Genomic DNA, 15,199 nt, shown 5'->3' with positions numbered 1-15,199 from the left:
ATTGCATCTGCTAAAATGTATGGTCATAGTCAGTTACCTTGTCAACCCACACATAAGGCAAATAATAGCCTAATATGACAACATTTACATTTTTCTTTTATTAACGACAAAGTCCGGTATAATACAGACTAAACCATGTAGGCATTAAGTCAAATATCAGTAGCTAAATCCAAGTAGTTAGTTGTTTTATTTGTCGTCTTCCAGAAATCCAAACCAACATGGACGTGCAAGGACGCTCGTGCCCAACACTAAACTCGTGCATGAGCTGTCATCTACCAATCAGCATGTGCAAACTGGTGCCGGAAGTTGCAACCATGTAACGCCATGTTTTCAAAAATGTCAGCGGCCAAATGCCATGCTAACTGGCTGATGCTAACCCTTCAAATCCTGACCCCCTGGCTGCAGGAGACGTTTGGGAGCACGGTAAGGTCACTTGGCAGTTAGCCTATCTGAACATGCAATAGTATTCAGCTTAGAGATAAAGAATAAAATGTTTAAAGTTGTTTCTTGTTCAATGAAGTAGGCTATCAAACCCGTTTTAACCATGTCATGGTCCATCCATTTCAGTAACCTGGCAGCTTTGAAAATCTAAGGCTGAACGTTCATAACATATTCTGTTTAGTTTACTATGTTATAGTAGCTTAGGTTAGTAGACCTAGTTCATAAAACAGAGTAGGCAAACCTTTTCTAAATCGTCATAAGCCGACGACATACGCTACTGTAGTTGTTTTGACTAACCTAACTCCACACGTCGTTCTCTGTTTACAGTAGGCTACATTACGCGTAATTTCACTCAGTGGCCACACGCACAGCACGTGAATCTGCAAGACACCAGCTTGCTAATGGTGGTATAGCCTGACAAGCCAGACTAGGCAATAACATATTTGCTGCCGCTAGGGTGCGTCTAGATTTCTAGGCTATTAAAATTAGCTTTGAATTTAATCAATAAGATGCAGCCTTATAGCCTATGATCTCTTTGTAGACAATAGCCTAATGAAAACTGAAAAGACCTATCTATCTGTGCCCTGGCTACAGTAGGCCTACAGTACATGCACTCCTATTGAATTTTCAGAACCAAGGAGAGAAATGAGAAAAATGTGTTACAGCTCTGTCATGTAACCTATGTATTCTCTATTGGGTTGTAATCAAAATTAAGTTTTAAATAAAGTTAACACGTTTTCTGAAAATTTTCCCTTTTTTTAAATTTGCAGTCCAGTTGTGGGCCGGCATGAGAAAATTGCCAGAACCGAATTTTGTTCCCAGTCCGACCCTGTCCGGGGCAGAGAAATTACACAGATGTCTTCCAGGAATAACCATGTTTGAGCTGTTGTGAAAAAGGAATAACACCGAGCAAGGTTGAGCATCAGCAATACTGTCAGTGAGTGTTAGGCTAGCAGTACTTACTGTAGGCTTACTGCACCAAAAATGAACTTAACTTTGACTTCTGTATGACACTTGAGTACAGAATCATGATTTTTGTGTACCGTTACACCATTAGCATCCTGTCCTTTTCTAAACAATAGTTGCGGTCAGAGAAAGACAGGAGATAATTTCAGCAATTTGCCTCTCATTTATGTTGCTATAGAAGTGACAAAACTGTCCATGGTACTTAAATCTGTCATAATTCCTTTTCTTGATCATAGCTTCTTCATTCCATGTGAGTGAAAGGTTGTTAATCGCCATGACCGCCATGCACATGCATTTGGAACTTTATTTAAATCAGCAAGTCAGCGGTTCTCCTGAATGGGCACATACACGGGTGTTGTGGATGCAATGTAACCAGCGAGAGAGAGAGAGAGAGAGCGACGAGAAGAAAGAGCAACGAATACAGAAGTTAACGGGAAGGAACTGGGGCATCAGGCATTGCTCTTGTTACAAGAACTGCTCTGGCAATCAGGGGTGGACGCTAAGGTGCATTATGGAAAACCTTTACTCACTGCAACTTGACTTGATCTGAAAAAAAATAAAATAGTTTGTCTCACTTTGACGCCTTTATCCAAACAAGTATGAGCGCCGATTGCACGGGTTATTACAATACGGAAAAGGAGTTTGTGAACGCATCCACGTGCCCTAAGCCGGGCAACGACGCAAGAGCTGTGTTCTGCTGTGGCTTCAGCGACTACAAGTATTGCTGTGATGATCCTAACAGCTTTTTCCCGTACGAGTATGGATATATGTGGTGGCTAAGGTAAGGACGTGCGAAGAATGGCTGCTGTGCCATTGTTTTGCAGGTAAAGAGCAACATCTTTACACATGTTGTGCTACCTTAGAGTGACGTCTTGGGCACTCCGCTATTTTACTCTGTTGGAGAAAATCATACTAACCTAAATTGGAACCCTATGTAGCCAAAATCAAGCTTTTTCTATGTTGCACTAAATGGTTGTCTGGAAAAGCATGTCGCCTGTCAGCTGTACTGGTTGTGAGAGTTTAGATTAAATATTGTCTAACCCCCACTCCAACTCCACTGGCAATCCCTTGGAAACCAACTTGACTTTATCAGCTAAACTAGCTGATAAATGCAACACTGTTTCAAATGGCAAGGGTGGATTTACCACCCAACCTTCCAACAGGTATATTTTTAAGTCCTGTCAGTTAAATATTCTGACAGACAAGTTGCTGTTTGGTAGAATAATGAAATGTAAGGGTAGATAGTACCTCTAAATAGCTCAGTGACCAGTTTAATTTTGAAATGTCTTAAATCATTATATCTGCTTAATGCTTAATTAATGAATTGTTGTGGGATTAGGGCACGTGGATGCGTTCACAAACTCCTTTTCCGTATGGGAGGTATAATTGGACAGTTAGTCACTTGGTCTGCATGGATGGTATTCATCATTACTATACAAGGCAATGAAAGATAAATACCCTAACTGGGAAATAAACCGTCACACACTGCACAGTCTGGGTAATTGTAGGCAAAGGGCATTAGCTGGGTAGTAGAGTGCATGTTGCATTGCATGGATACAAAGACATGCAAAGGAACTTTTCCATTATGTGTGCTATAATTTGCACGCTTAGGCAAGTATGGTAATGGCAGCAGGAGGGCAGTTGAAACGGCTTACATCTTTTCAGAGATTACCTGCAGAAAGTTGATCCTAAAAGTGCTATTTTATTTTGTCCGGGACAGAGAAATGACACAGATGTCTTCCAGGAATAGCCATGTTTGAGCTGTTGTGAAAAAGGAATAACACAGAGCAAGGTTGAGCATCAGCAATACCGTCAGTGAGTGTTAGGCTAGCAGTACTTACTGTAGGCTTACTGTACCAAAAATGAACCTAACTTTGACTTCTGTATGACACTGAGTACAGAATTATGATTTTTGTGTACCGTTACACCATTAGCATCCTGTCCTTTTCTAAACAATAGTTGCTGTCAGAGAAAGACAGGAGATAATTTCAGCAATTTGCCTCTCATTTATGTTGATATAGAAGTGACAGAACTGTCCATGGTACTTAAATCTGCCATTTGTTCTTTCTTTTTCTCTCTCTCTCTCTCTTTCTCTCTCTCTCTCTTTTCTTTCTGCTCCTCAGTGTTGGGGCACTGGTGGGCTTGTCAATAGCAGCAGTGGTTCTTCTGGCCTTCGTCATCACTGTGTGTGTGCTCTGTTATCTCTTCATCGCCACTAAGCCTCGGGGACTGGACAACGGGCTGCCGCTGCATGCTCCAGGTACATGCTTGCATCAGTCAGGCATCTCACACGAACCCTGCAGGGCTTCTTTCTCACAGCGGTGCAGGGCAAGATCAGTAGAGGACGGTAACATTACTTATTACCTTTGCAGGCTAAATTAGCCCCATGACTGGTATTCAGAGTGAAATTATAATTCATATTATTAAATCAATAATAATAATAATTCAAATTATTAAATCATAATTTCGATCTCTTTGTATGCCTTGACATGTGAAGAATATAAAGACAATAAAGCAGACTTTGACTTTGACTTTGAAATGGTGTACAAATAGTACATAGTGAAACTGCATTTGTTAAAGATTGAAGGTTGAGGTTGAAAGCAATGGAGGATACTGGAGTAAGGGGAGCTTAATGGCCCTGGGAAACAGAGAGCGATTCATTTAAATTAAATTTCATTTATATAGTGTCATGATATAAGAATACACCACATCCACACTGCATTACAGAGCCTAGCTTGAACATAGACCTTGATTCCTCTAAATAAAGCACTAAGATAAGGCAATCAGGGGCAAAGAACTCCCTAGGAAGAAACCTTGTGCTGATCCACAGCTGCTAGCAGTGTCTTTGGTATAAGCCAGCGTGGGGCTGGACTCCATCACATAGCCAAGGCAGATTTGTTCCTACGAGAGGAGGCCCTGAATGTCATTAGACTTTTACAGCATAACCGGATCTTACTGTCACAACAGCTTGTTACTACCAAAGCCCAAAGAAAAAATGACATTTTTATATAAAAGTGCTGAATTGCTCGCTTGGCAGTGATCTTGGACCCTTTGAATGTTTTGCACTCTTATATTTGTTTGCTCTTTGGAAGGCCCTGAGATAAATAAACAACATTGACACACTGTATAGTTTTTTTTTTTAAAGCACTTTACAAAGCACACTCCGTTCACACATTTGTTCACCAAGGTTACTAATGTACCTGAATCGGTTCTTTCCAAGGACCCAAGACAATTGGTAAGTGCTAGATTCAGCATGTTCACTTGTTAGTAGTGCTAGGAGAGAAGGTACTCTCAGAAGAGTTGGGTCTTCAGGAGGTTTTTGAAGACATAGAGGTACGTGTAGGGGAACAACAGATGAGAAAAGTTTGGATTGCCTTGAGTGCAGGCTGTAGAGCCAGCATCGTTCATTGGAGGAGCGCAACAGTCCAGAGGTAACATATGCCTGTAAGGGCATTCAAGTTAGTGTGTGTAGAACCGGAGACTACTTTGTAGTGATTTGGACTCAATGCAGGCAACAACAGGTAGCCAGTGGAGCTTGATGAGCAGCGGGGTAACATGTGCCCTTTTGAGTTGATTGAAGACCAGATGCGCCGCTGCGTTCTGGATCATTTGAAAGGGTTTCACCATGCAGGATGAGAGACCAGTCAGGAGGGCGTTACAGTAGTTCAGTTGCGAGATGACCATAGCCTGTATCTGTGTATCAGGAGTTGAGGCCTGATTTTTCTTATGTTGTTAAGCGTGAAACGACCCTGCAACCCAAGTAATTGGAAACAATGAAATAATTAAAGGGGAACTTGGCAACTATTTCAACGTAATAAACCCGTTTAGAAATCATTTGGATGGTTAAATGACCTGTTCCGGTAAAAATGGTGACTTTCCCCGCTGCGCTTAGCGTCCCCAGGCGGAAAACCAACCTTGCAACATTGAGACTTTACCGTCCCGGAAAGAGAAGTGAGAAACAAGAAACTCGTTTTAAATCGTGTTTCTTACCTTGTAACATCGTAACCAAACTTATGCTAACCGTTCGCTAGCTTGTAAACAAATCCATGTGCTTTATTGTTACCTTTTTCCACAGTTTGAAATAGCATAATGCACAATTTCTCCAGCAGAGGGGGAAATCCTGCCAAGTTTCCCTTTAACACAACTTAATCCTTCAAAAATTAAAGTTACTTATAAGTATTCTTTTTTTCTAACTCATTCATAGCAACTCAACTGTTTTAAGTGTTACCTAGACTCCTAGATCCAACAACATTAAAATAATCAAACTTAACTATGAGTGTTTTCAGTAGTTGTTTATTTGCTAATGCTAGTTGCACTAAAAGTACCAATCTAATTTGGGAAATGTATCTTTTAAATTCCACTTTGAAATATATGCTTTATTCCCATCACTGCTACACTATTGAAACTCACAGTCAACCTAAACAAAAGATTTAAGTTCACATACTTTAGATTATAAGCCATTCTGAGGAGTTGACTCCCACAATGCTTTTAAAACGTTGAAATAATTAAATATACCTTAATTTCCCCATCACAATTTATACATACATTTTGGAAACTTTCTGCAGCCCTGAGGTTAATACAGTGGCTATGAGATTTTTAAAAATAATAATAATAAATGCACCCTTCCCCCTGGACAAACGACACAGGATTTCTTTAAGCCGAAGGCCAGGAACTGGCAAAAATAATCTCGGAAAAGCCATGTGGACTGACAAGGTAATATTAAACAATTTCATACAAATAGTAGGCTATTGCACAATTGCTGTAAATCAATTTGTGATTTTCCCAGTCAGGGGAGAGTGAAGTTGCAAGGCTGGTTCTCCGTAGACGGGTAGGGTAAAGCTGCGATAGCTCAAGAAGCTAATGTTAGTTTATAAGGTTACTGCTGAATGAGGACCTATGCAAAAGAATTAACCTATTTGTCCCGGTCAGTTGACAAAAATGATAAGATGCCCACTCATTGATATTTAAACGATTCTTCCTTTAACTATGATGCTAACTTGCAAATGACACAGGCTAACCTTATGTGCAACATGCGCAATACCTCAAACTCTGTGGGCAGGGCACATTCAGGCTGACTTCTGGGCTAGGTTGAAACACACTCCACAATCAAATCCAAATGGTGTGTTACCAGGCTCAAATTTTTATAAGAAATCGAGCCTGGCTATGCCAGGCAACTTTATATCTTTACATTTCTTAAGATCAATATTGATACACGTTGTGCCATGTGTGGCTCATTCCCTTTCTGTCTGTCTGTCTGTCATCAACCCTCTACTGCACAGAGTTGCCCTCAGGCATCGGAAAGTTTTTCTTAAGCCCTAAATCCAATGTATGTTTCTTTAAATAATTGCAATCAATCAGAATAGTCAAAAAGTATCAAAGAACAGTCCAATAAGGTGTGGGAGTCACTATCCAGCATCATTCGAAGGTGGGACTTTTCTGCAACATGGTCCCAGGAGCACATGGTGTGAGAAGAAGGTAAGCTTATTTACCTTTAGTAATCTTATTTAAAATTACATTAACGGTAAAAAGTAAAGTAAATGTATACATGCATGTATGAAGGTGTAGAAAAGCTTTATTGTCATGGTTTAATGTTTTTGTTTTGATTTTTCATGTTATAAAATTAGGTTTTTCTTTTCGTTGCCTCAGCACAATATTGTGCGATAAAGGGGTCGTTTTTACAGGATGTTTTTGTTGTCAATGTGATTTGATGTCACACATTATCCCATTTATTTATGCACAATATAAACCCTTGGTACAGTACATTTGAATGAATTTTTATTAAATATCACTTTTTTAAAACCCATTTTAACAGATAAATGGATATAAGATTGTTATATTGAAGACAAACGGAGGATCGATATGTTAGACAAATTGTGATGGGTTTATGCAGTGGAAAGCATACAAAATAGGGTCAAATGTCATACTGTTATTCTTGCTGTGTTTTCGTTTCCATTTCCAACTTACTTTCTCTATATTTATTGTTTTATAGACACTCAAGATGTCATCACAGAGGATGAAGATGAAGGTGAAGTTCTGCCTGAAGATGACAGTAGTTCTCCCCTCTTTGGTGTAAAACATGTCACCCATCAGCTGGTAAAATTATTTATGGTCCAATCACCACAGGGGTGCCCCTGGGGCCACTTCTCTTTGGTGTTTATACCATCTCACTGGGTTCAATTATCACACGACTTCTCATACCACCGCTATACAGATATCTGTCATTCCTTCCTGATGACCCCTTGGTCGCATTAAATTCAAATTCAACCTCTCGACCGTTGCGCTCCTCTAATGAACGCCGCCTGGCTCTGCCATTCGTACACTCATGGCAATCAAAACTTTTCTCATCGTTTTTTTCCCATTGGTGGAATGTGCTACCAGTTCCTCCCAGAGCAGGGATATCCCTCTATCTTCAAAAACCTCCTGAAGACCCAACTCTTCTGAGAGTACCTCCTCTATTAGCACTACTAACAGCTGGGCATGCTTAATCTAGCACTTACCACTACCTTCTTCCCTATTCTGACTATCCATCTTCTCCCTCTCGCTTCGCTTGAACTGTTATTCTATTCTATGTGAGTAGTAGCCTACTTATTGCTGCACTAACAATATCCTAGTGGCACTGTACCTTTTATTGTACCTTAATAGTTGCAAGTTGCCTTTGATAAAAAGTGTCAGCTAAATGACTAAATGTTAATCCCAAACCAGGATATACACTTCAACAATGCCTCATATTGGCCAATAATGTGTGACAAGAAGGGAAGTGAACACAGCATCACCCAAAGGGGTGTGTAAAAAGTAGTACACAACAAAGAACTGCTTTTTGAAATTTAACACGAACATGCAGTGTGTGACACGACACAATACATTATGTAGGTCGAGATCAAATCTAACATGTAAATATGTTTCAAGTGATTTTAACTGTTTATTTGATTGATTTATAAACATTTGTAAAGGATTTTTGATTGTGTATTACACTCTTGAACTCTTGAAGTCTTATGATCTGTGAATCCACAATTTGCTTTTTGATTCTGTACCATTGTCACACAATGTTGTCCTTAGGCATCAAAGTAATATTTCAAGTGGGGTGGTCCAAACAATAAATATCAATAAAATATCCCAAATGAACCAATAAACGATGGGTTATTTGTATCATGGATCATCAAAATCTGTGCAGTAGAGGGTTGACTGAAGACAGTGGAAAATGAAAGAATAAAATGCATCAATGTCTTCTGAATAGCAAAATCATTACATTTTGTACATAATACTGTGGTCTATGATCATGTAATTTTAAATCAATCTCAGCTGATCTTGAAATTCAAATGTTCTCTTCTATTTTGGTATATAGCTTTCAGTATCCTGCATGTATCAGTGAGTAACTCTAGCTTTTCGGGATGTCAGCACTGGCTACACTTGGCTTATCTTGAAAGCACAGATGATTATGTCTCACTCTATGCCTTTGAAGTTGCTGTGCTGTGAGATATAGCCAAGTCTACACTTAGAAGTTGGATGGTACTCTGAGTCTAGCTTCCCCAATAGCAGACATCATTTGCAAAACACCACCATTTCACCGTTTTTTTTCTTCTTGAAAACAAAAGGGAAGTCTCAGACAAAAGCACCACAATCATTGATGTTTATATGACTTCCATAGCCAAATGTTCATTAACAATGTTTGTGAAGAAGCTTGATAAAATAATTCACTCCAAATCAGTTGTTTGTTTATGGTGCAGAAGTGCCATAGGATGTATAATTTCCAGACTCTGACACAGTTACTGTTTTTTTGTGTGGCTGACTACATAGTATAACTGCATGTAGTAGTATAGTAGTATGCTATTTGTTGCTAATTAGTCCACACATCTATAAATAGCCTCCTCAAGGGGTTAGATTAATATTTACTTAACTCTTAGAAGTCTGTCTGTCTAAAGTCTGTCTGTTAGCTCAGCTATGCTTCTGTATGCTCTGAAATGAGTATGAGCGATGGACATGGAAAGAAGCGGCAAGTGTTCAAGCATACTGTCATGCAGCTAAGGTTTGCCACATTTGATTTGTGAAAATCTGGGACATTCATTGATTTTGATTAATGTTAAACGCCTTTATAAAATAATAAAATAATTATACTAGGCCTATTACTGGTTTTAAATAATAATTTATTAACAAATGCGGCAAATGTTATACTGTTTAACTATAAATGGTGCATTCATTGCTGAGTCTAAACGGTTCTCATGCCCTTTCACCAGCTCTTTTAAGATATAAGGCTAATCCATAAAACATTAACAATACTATGCATAATATTAAGTTGTTAGCCTACCGACTCCGAAAAGTTACCCATTTTCACCCTGTCGGTGTTGTGTAGGCCTACTGTGTATCTCTTTTTCTTCGCCGCTGGCCCTGACATTGATTGTAGGCCTATATCCTCTTCCGTCTCGTGCCCCATTTTATCAAACCAAATCGAACCGAATTTTTTATTTTTTTTTACTAGGCTACCCTCTCCAATCTGTTGCCTACCCGCACACACTCACTCTCTTGGACATGCTTGCTGCGCGGCCGGTAGTTGTTAGGTGGTGCTGATGGTTAAGGTAAAATTTCGTTTCGCAGGTCTGCATTACAACCAATCAAATAAGTGCATGCCTGCCTCCGACAGCAGGATACAATCAAGATAACTTAAGAAAAATAGTATGATTGCAGGAGCGGAACGTAGGTTAAGTTTTATTGAAAGTGAAACTAGGGAATACTTAAAAAAATACAAGTGCCTTTGCACCAAAAAAACGGGACATTTTTTTTGTTGCAGCGTCTCTACCATATTAGGGTTGAAGTGCCCATGGGGGCCCGGGTTCAAATCCGACCCATAGTTATTTCCCACCCTGTCTCACTCTCCCACTTGCTCCCTATCACTCTTCACTGTCTTATGTTAATAAAGCTGTTGTTCTCTGCAGGGATGGATTACTGCACGGGCCTACCGGGCCCAAGGGGTCAGGGGCCCCTGAAGCCCAAGCCTTTGCATGGAATCATTGCCTCAGTATCAACAAATCAGGATGTAGGCTATGAATCTGATTGAATTTAGTATTGGCCAGCCCCAAAATGCACCAGAATACAGGAAATCACATCAAACAAATTAAATGCTGGACGACAATACTGTAAGTGGGGGGCCCTTAATACATCTGGGCCCAGGGGCCCGAAAGTTCATAATCTGCCCCTGGTTCTCTGGGCAGAGTAGACATGAAAGCCAGTTAGCAGATCATGAGTTCGGCGAACCTTCAAAAGCGAGAGATCCTCCTTCGCTAGTGTGAAAATCTTTCAGACCTCCAGACCAGCTAGCATGACAGCTCAGCAACGGCTTGGTTGACATTAGGAACAAGTTCCCACAGAGGCAAGACACCCGTGTCTTCAAGTCCTGAGTGATCTCTCTCTGAACAGACATTGGATGGGCAGCTCTGAATCAGCAGCAGTCAGACTTCAGGAAGGCAGAGATTGTTCACACAGACCAACGCAGTGCAGCCAAGACTTCCCTTACAGAAATTTAAGGTTTCTGGCGAATAGTTGCCGCAAATTTTCCGGTCATAGGCTGGAAATCCAGACCCAAATCTAGAACAAATTAGGGTCTGGCTATGAGTAATGGAAATGGGCCAACTCGAGGGGCGGCACCAAGCATCCATTTGAAAATATCACTGCATGTAATTGGATAACACTACGACCAATCAGAATTATACATAGGGTGACGTAGCCAGAGTGATGGAAACAAATTTGTTTTGGTGAATAGTTTGACTGACCAGCGGAGCTAACTGGTAGATTAGATTCTTGCAAAGGAAGGATTTAAGCGCCGTCTCCTGTTCCTCTTTTAGAGAAAAAGCCAAGTCTAACTCGTTCATTGTAGTGGAAAAAGCCATTTCAAACAACTGGTTCATCCGTAGCCATCTTGCAATGTTCACTGACTGATTCAGGATTTAGACGTCACAGCGATGTCGTCATCTGTTTAGCTTGCCTCTGGCCTGCCTATATCAGATACACTGATGTGATTGGCGCAGCTCAGCTCTAACGGATTAGGTTTGTCATCAGAAGTTCACTGGAAGTGTGGTGGCAAATCACTGGCGAACACATTTGCCACTAGTGGCAAACTTCTCATTGCTGCCAGAACTTTGCTGGAAGTTTGCCTCTAGCGGCCAACATTGGCAAACTTCTGGTAATATTTTTTAGTGAACTATTTGTTTCCCAACAATCAACCCACAGGTTTGCTGCAAATCTGCTGCAAATATAAGGGTTCACACTCCAATGGAGGTTAACGTTAAAATGATCCAGACCAATACTACGATAGGCATATACTATCAACACCAGGAGAGAATGCACTACAGTTGACACCCTTGCAAAACATCTAACTTAGAGTACTAAACAAATAATAAAAAACACATTCAATTATTAAAAAAATCAAACAAAAACAAAGTGCGTGCCCATAATCTAGCGACTAAATAATAATAACAATTATAAAAATGATAATAATGATAAGCTTTGTATAGCACCTTTCTATATGGATTCGTGGAGGCTAGGCACCCTCACCATGATCTTGTTTTGTCTGAGGTGGAAATAATGGATGATTCGGTGTTGTGGCCCACAGACAGACACATTGTGTACACATTTGTGTATTTATTTACTTATCTATTTTATTTTATCTTAGCTCATTAGCTAAAGAATAATAAAATATGTACAGCACTTTGGTCAGTGTGAGCTGTGGTCAAATGTGCTCTAAAAATACTTACTTACTTACATGACTATAACCCCCCCCCCCCACCCCCAGCTCACACACACACAGAGCTACCCACCCACACAACCCCCCACACACGCACACACACACACATACAAATAGGCCTACATACACAAATGAGGGATGAATATGAAACAGCTATCTGTGCATGAGATTAAAGGAGAAACTTTGCAATTATAATGCTCTCTCACTATAATGAGACAACTCATTATTGTGTCATTGTAAACAGGCCAGGTGATCAGACAAAATATTCCCTTGTCAGAAGCTATAAATTAGGGACGTGCAGTTCAATTAGCTAGCAGTCAGATGTAAATAGAGTTGATTATTGTTATAGAAATTGATATTGCATTACCACTGCTGCCAAGACCTCAAATTGAAAACCCTGTTTGCAACACTGGGCAGTTTTGTCTGCAGGGTGAAAGTTCAGTAAGAATGGGTTTGCTGGTGCATGAGAAGGAAGCCCAAAAGCATTACTTTAGCAGATAGCAATACACCTCTCCTTGACTCTTCCCAAGATTGAGGTGGTGAGGGTTGAAGATTATTTTCTGCCCTGATGCAGGTGCATGCTATTAGTGCCTCAATCGAAACCAATCTTTCCCCTATTTGCAATTATTCCCCTCCTTCAATGTACTATCTGTCAGTATAGTTTGTGAGAGATTGTTAGTTTTGGTCTTTGTCTCTTGCAGTAGGTTCTGAGCCAGGCCCGCAGGAGGGTTCGAGCCAGGCTGCTCCCCCGGCGGGTCCCCAGGGGTTCCGCAAGCATTTTTTCCGCAGCAAATTGGACTGTGACAACCAGCCGCCGGACCCGGACCGCCTCTTTCAGCGCTGCTTCATGGCCACCGTGACCACCATCAACGTTGAGGGACCCGCATAGAGAGATGCTGGGGCAAAGACATTGCTCATCTCCCCAGCCTGCTAGAATCCGCCACCAGCCTCCTGAGCCAACCAGAAGCTTGGCAACATCTGTCCAAAATCAGGATTCTCTCTGTCATGTCTCCCTCAAACCCCACATGCAACAGGGTTGCACTCACATGCACTGTTTGTAAGCCACCCAAGAACAGAAGTGTACTGCTCAGTCGCAGCATATTCTGTTGTTTCACTTCAGTGAAAAACATCTGGGAAAGAAAAAGTCTAATCAAAACATCTGTGAACAATCCTGCCTATTGCAACATGAAGAAGTGGTTGCCGGTTAATTAGCACCCAGACAGTGCCTTTCATTAAGAACAACATAAATCTACATTCTCAGTTATGTGTTTAGTCAATTATGCCATGAAAAGTTTTTGACCAGTGACTTTCAAATTTTTGGTGCAAAATGCCAATTGATTACATTCTGAACTTGTATGCACTGATAGTTTAGAGCAGCAAAGCATCAAGTGGTTGCTGCCAATTGCTATTGTTCTGTATTGTTTACGCTGATGAGCATCTGATGGTGTAATGAAGGCTGTCCCTTTGGTGTGGTGCTCTGGGGCTCTGGGATACCGCTGTGAGTATATGTGCATGTCTAAGATTAGCCCTTCCTCCATCGGATGCACTACTCGATGTGTCAGCAAAGACACTGCGGACTCCTATCTCTCGTTTCTGTATCTGTATCTTTTTACTACAGTATGTCTTTGCCTTAGCAAAGCAGCAGTCTTTGTTGTCTTTCAATGCTAGTCAAACTTTTTAAATCATTGTTGTTGGCTTATGAAGAGTTCTTCTGTCCCTGTTGTTTATTGTGTTCTATGTATGTGTGTGGGAGTGTATGTGTATGTGTATATGTATGTCCATGGTTACCTGCAAGTGCCAAAGCAATGCTGACATGCTCCTGTGTTCTGTGCCAGCAGGCTAGTCACACATAATCTCATTGCTTATGTGACTCCTCTCTCGGGTAGCCGGAGTTGTCTCCGAATGCAGCACTGTGACGGATTGTCAGAGGATTTCCTTTGTGGTCTCTTGTAAAACAAAACAGATTTAGGCCTTCTATCAGTTTACAGTTCAAAGCCAAAAGCAAGGAATGCCATTCCATTCACTTGTAATTAAAGATATTGCTAAACGAGGAATTATGACTAATGCTTTAAAGCTTTTTCTTTCTGAATGTGGTAGCCTCTCACGTTTTCTACAAAATGGGAAGGGTTCTATTCATGCTCTATTACTCTTCTCATACAGAGGTTTTGACCAATGCTAGCTAGAGGTGTGCCATACAAATCATTTAAAATATTCAAACAGACGGTGTTATTCAGATATTATTTGGTTATTTACACTACCAACACAAGATGTTAACCAATTGGAGTAATACTCGATGGCGTCACCGATCTAAACCAATCTCCAGTCACCTGTCTCAGGCATTTTTTTACAAAAGAAAATGACTCCTATTGGTTAACTGAACTGAAAGAGAACCCACACACACACTCACGCACACATATGCACACAGACACCCATACACACATTCAAACACTCACAGATATTCACACAGATATATGTAAACGCACACATGCACACACGTGTACATCAGTGGTGCACGGGCTGCCCGAAATTGAGTGGTCACAGACAACCGCGTCATCAAAAACATTTTTTAATGATATTTTCGGGTTATTTGCCGGCGGGTCAGTTAAAATGCATAAAGTATTTTTTTAAATAAATAAAATATCACAAGACGGCTAACATCAATTATATATATGTATACACACATACACACACACACAAATATATATATATTTACATTTATTCATTTAGCAGACACTGTTCAAAGTGAATTACATTGTCCCCGGAGCAACTTGGTGTTCAGTGCCTTGCTCAAGGGCACAGCAGTGGAAGCTGGAAATTGAACCCACAACTATCCCAGCTCCTTAACCACTACACTACCACTGCCACCAATTTATAATTGCTTTTCAAAGATGTCATTGACTAACAGACAAATCGATGCAGCATGAACTTGCCACATAGGTTACCTGTGATAGAAGAATGAAGATGGAGACGGTAGATAAGCTGGAGAGATGAAAGAATATAAGGCTTATGGGAAGTGTTTAGAGAGGTTCTTAAAGAAGATGACGGTAGTGCTTATGTTCT

General features: G+C 40.5%; 1 protein-coding gene across 3 annotated transcripts; it reads left to right on the top strand.

Annotated features, from left to right (window-relative positions):
• The first annotated feature begins 379 nt into the window (after positions 1–379).
• LOC125300050 (protein shisa-like-2A) lies at positions 380–14,193 on the top strand. 3 transcript variants are annotated; one of them, XM_048251541.1, is made up of 5 exons: positions 380–423; positions 1,212–1,374; positions 1,644–2,188; positions 3,531–3,667; positions 12,841–14,193. In XM_048251541.1, exons 3-5 carry the CDS (start codon positions 2,007–2,009, stop codon positions 13,026–13,028), a joined length of 507 nt encoding a protein of 168 aa, XP_048107498.1. In that variant the 5' UTR covers positions 380–423; positions 1,212–1,374; positions 1,644–2,006; the 3' UTR covers positions 13,029–14,193. The 3 variants fall into 3 exon arrangements, with proteins under 3 accessions (XP_048107498.1, XP_048107497.1, XP_048107499.1); XM_048251540.1 differs by having other exon boundaries at positions 1,212–1,378; XM_048251542.1 differs by lacking the exon at positions 1,212–1,374 and having other exon boundaries at positions 412–423.
• Positions 14,194–15,199: the final 1,006 nt, after the last annotated feature.

This window comes from Alosa alosa, chromosome 9 (assembly GCF_017589495.1).
Source record: "Alosa alosa isolate M-15738 ecotype Scorff River chromosome 9, AALO_Geno_1.1, whole genome shotgun sequence".
In the NCBI taxonomy this organism is placed as follows: domain Eukaryota; kingdom Metazoa; phylum Chordata; class Actinopteri; order Clupeiformes; family Clupeidae; genus Alosa; species Alosa alosa.
This window is presented reverse-complemented; position numbering and strand designations above follow the sequence as displayed.

Excerpts from the sequence above, each read along its gene's own strand:
- LOC125300050 (XM_048251541.1), top strand. The coding sequence starts at position 2,007 with ATGAGCGCCGATTGCACGGGTTATTACAATACGGAAAAGGAGTTTGTG. Across the intron at positions 2,189-3,530 it reads GGATATATGTGGTGGCTAAG|TGTTGGGGCACTGGTGGGCT; the intron begins GTAAGGACGTGC and ends TCTGCTCCTCAG. Across the intron at positions 3,668-12,840 it reads GCTGCCGCTGCATGCTCCAG|TAGGTTCTGAGCCAGGCCCG; the intron begins GTACATGCTTGC and ends TGTCTCTTGCAG.